Genomic DNA, 3170 nt, shown 5'->3' with positions numbered 1-3170 from the left:
AAAAGAAAGAAAAATAATAATAATGATAAATAAAATTAAATAAATAATTCTTTTAAAAAATGAGTATCATGCTACTCTGGCAAGCACTTTAGAACATAAGAATTGTTTATTTCCAGAATTTTCTATTTAATATTTTAATATTAATTAAACATGAGATAATTAATTAAATATAATTCTGGAAATAAGCAATTTCTATGTTTCAAACTGCATGCCAGAGTAGCATAATGAAACCTTTAAAGTATTGAGTATAAACCTCAAACCATGGTTGACCATGGGTACCATGGAAGTAAAACCACAGTTAGGAGGGGACTGCTCCCTATGGCAAAAAGCTTAAAAGAAAGGAGAGGGCACTGCTGTAAAGTGATCCTCATTGAAAAAATTAGAAAGCCCAAGTTACTCAGGCTGTAACCTTCTAACCCCACATCCCTGTGTTCTTCCTCTGCCACGCCACCTCCCTTTTCCACAGGGATATAGACATAGATTGAAGAGTGATCATTCTGAGTCTCAGCCAGCTCAATACTCTCACGACTCAGTGTTCAGAAAGACCTGAGTTTCCATGCCGGTTGCATGTGCGTGCATGCCCAAGATCCTGAGAGAATGGAGGAGAAGGAATTGCAGTGTGGGCATCCCCCCTGGGGGGTGATTTCTCGCTTTCTGTCTCTCTGTCTTTCTGGTGAGCGCATGTGTCCTATAGCAAAAACCTCTCAAAAAAAAAAAAAGACCTGATTTTCTGAAAACATGAAGGTTGGATTCACAGAATTAACTCAAATTGCTTTATTAGAATGAAATGAAACAATTTCAAAACAGCTGTTTGAAAATAGGTTGAAGATCCTAAATTAGGACACACTAATCTGGTCTTTTTTTTTTTTTTTTTTCTTAAGGAAACTGGAGCACAAAGAAGTCAAGTTTCCCATAGTGTTGCAGACATTTTGGCAGAACTGGAACTTAGAATTTAGGTCGTGTTACAGCAGATTCAGTGTACCCCACTGTATCTCAGTGTGTTTCTGCCTTCTGCTTAGCCCCCCCCCTTTATTTTTAAGGAATTATGTGTTTAATTAATTCCATTTGTTATTTATTCATCTATTTGGAGAGGGTCTTTTTTGCTATAGGGCGTATACACTAACCAAAAAGACAGAGAGAGACAAAGAGACAGAAAGCTAGAAATCACCCCCCGGGAGATGGCCAGGCCACAATCCCTTCTTCTCTATTCTCTTGGGATCTTGGACACACATGCACATTCACCCTGCGTGAGTTAAAGCCACCGGGTCTGGTGCTCGAACTGTGGTTGACTGCATGGGAGTCCAGCAACATAGCCATTACTCCATTTGCTGGTCCCTGTAATTATTATTTTTTAATTTGATCAGAGAGAAACAGACAGAGAAAAGCGAGAAACCATGCCGCCAGGTCCAGGACTTGAACCGTGGTTGGCTTGAACCGTGAGAATCCAGCGCCTTTAACCACCATGCCACCTGCCAGCCTCCCGCATAGCTCTTAATATATCTTTTAGTATACCCCTTTTTACAATTGTCTTTTTTTTTTTAATTTGCCAGAGAGCATGGTGCTTACCGTAGAGAGACAGAGAGAGGAGAGAAAGTGAGAACGCACCCTCCATGGGGAAGGTCACAGCCCAGTTCCTTCTCCATGTCTCCCTCCTGGAGTGATTTTGGTTACGCATGCATGCACACCTGACATAGTTTTCAAACCATTGAGTCGGGACTCAAACCATATAGTTGGCCATGTACAGTCCAGTTGCCTTAAACATCATGCCGCCAACTGACCCTCTGTTAAATAGTTTATATTGTTTTCCAAAATAACATTTTTCTATGAAAAAATTTAATAATAACCAGAAATGATAGTTGAGGTATTTTATTTTGTTTCTTTTTTTCCACTTTCATGTTAAGCTAGTTTTCTGTCTCTTTCAGAAATTAACCCTACAGCATGTGAACAGTAATCAGTGCCTGGATAAAGCCACAGAAGAGGACAGCCAGGTGCCCAGCATTAGAGACTGCAACGGAAGCCGGTCCCAGCAGTGGCTTCTTCGAAATGTCACCCTTCCAGAAATATTCTGAGACCAAATTTATGAAATGGAAAAAAAAAAAGAAAAAGAAAGAAAAAAATACAGATTGACTGGGCTACCTCACCATACATTTCTGCCACACTCTTAAGTAGCAAAAAAGGAAAAGTGCTTTCCTCTGCAGGATGTAAGTTTTACCAGCCATTAAAACTTAGACTCCTCTAGCTTTTCACTAGCTGTGAACCAGCCTTCCTGTCAACGGACGTGAAGCTGCAGAGTAGGGAGACTGTGCACACTGATGTTTACAAGACTGGAAGAGTCTTTCATCAAGAACGACGGGAAAGAACATTCAGACAGTGAAACAATCAACAAAATGTGCTTTCTGGAGAGCTGCACCGTTCCTGGTCTGCTTGCACGTTGGTATTTTCTGCTAAGTGTGCTGTCACAATGAAGAGATGTCCAAGGTTTTTTTTTTCCTGATTAGAACTGGTAGCCAGTAAACTAAATATTGATATAAAAATAAAGAACTGGAACCAGATTCAGAATCATGAAAAGAACATTTTTACAATAATAAAAACTATATAAAACAGGGTTTAAAGGAAATTAAAACAGAACTAAGAGAAGTACAATTTGTTATAGTATAGTATCAAATTTCTATATAGATTTTATACCTCAGTGGGGAAAAAAATAACTGATTCCAATGACATTCATTTTGTTTTCATCTGTGATAGTCATGGATGCTTTTATTTTCCTTGGGGTGCTGAAATTGAGCTGTTTAAAAAAAGGCTCTTTCAACATAGTTTTAATTTCTTTCTATTTTTTTTATTTGGTTTGTGGGCTATTGGAATTGTAATTTTTAATTGCCTTTTAAACATGGAGATTTAACATAATGTCTGGTCTCAAATGAACAAGTTAGATAACTCAGTTGCTCTTGGGTCAACTGGGCTTATAGACTTTCTCATAAATCTCTTTCTCTCTCTCACACACAAACACACACACATATACACACACATACAATCATAAACAAAAAAAATTTCCTATCACATTTTCAACCTCTTACCTTGATTCAATTGATTATACTTAATACCCAAGATTCATGCTACTGTACTACAGATTTGTTTCACAGCAATAAACCTTCAGTTCTTAGTTTATAATC

General features: G+C 38.0%; 1 protein-coding gene across 1 annotated transcript in view; it reads left to right on the top strand.

Annotated features, from left to right (window-relative positions):
* Positions 1-2183, top strand: part of GALNT1 (polypeptide N-acetylgalactosaminyltransferase 1) — a 90953-nt gene extending 88770 nt beyond the window's left edge. Inside the window, exon 12 of the mRNA XM_006150525.3 lies at positions 1923-2183. Within this exon, the coding sequence (XP_006150587.1) occupies positions 1923-2069 (147 nt within the window). The 3' untranslated portion in view covers positions 2070-2183. The remainder of the gene's footprint in view (positions 1-1922) is intronic.
* Positions 2184-3170: the final 987 nt, after the last annotated feature.

Source organism: Tupaia chinensis, unplaced genomic scaffold, assembly GCF_000334495.1.
Source record: "Tupaia chinensis unplaced genomic scaffold, TupChi_1.0 Scaffold000290_1, whole genome shotgun sequence".
Lineage (NCBI taxonomy): Eukaryota > Metazoa > Chordata > Mammalia > Scandentia > Tupaiidae > Tupaia > Tupaia belangeri.
Note: the sequence above shows the minus strand (reverse complement) of the source record. Positions and strands in the feature narration are given on the sequence as shown.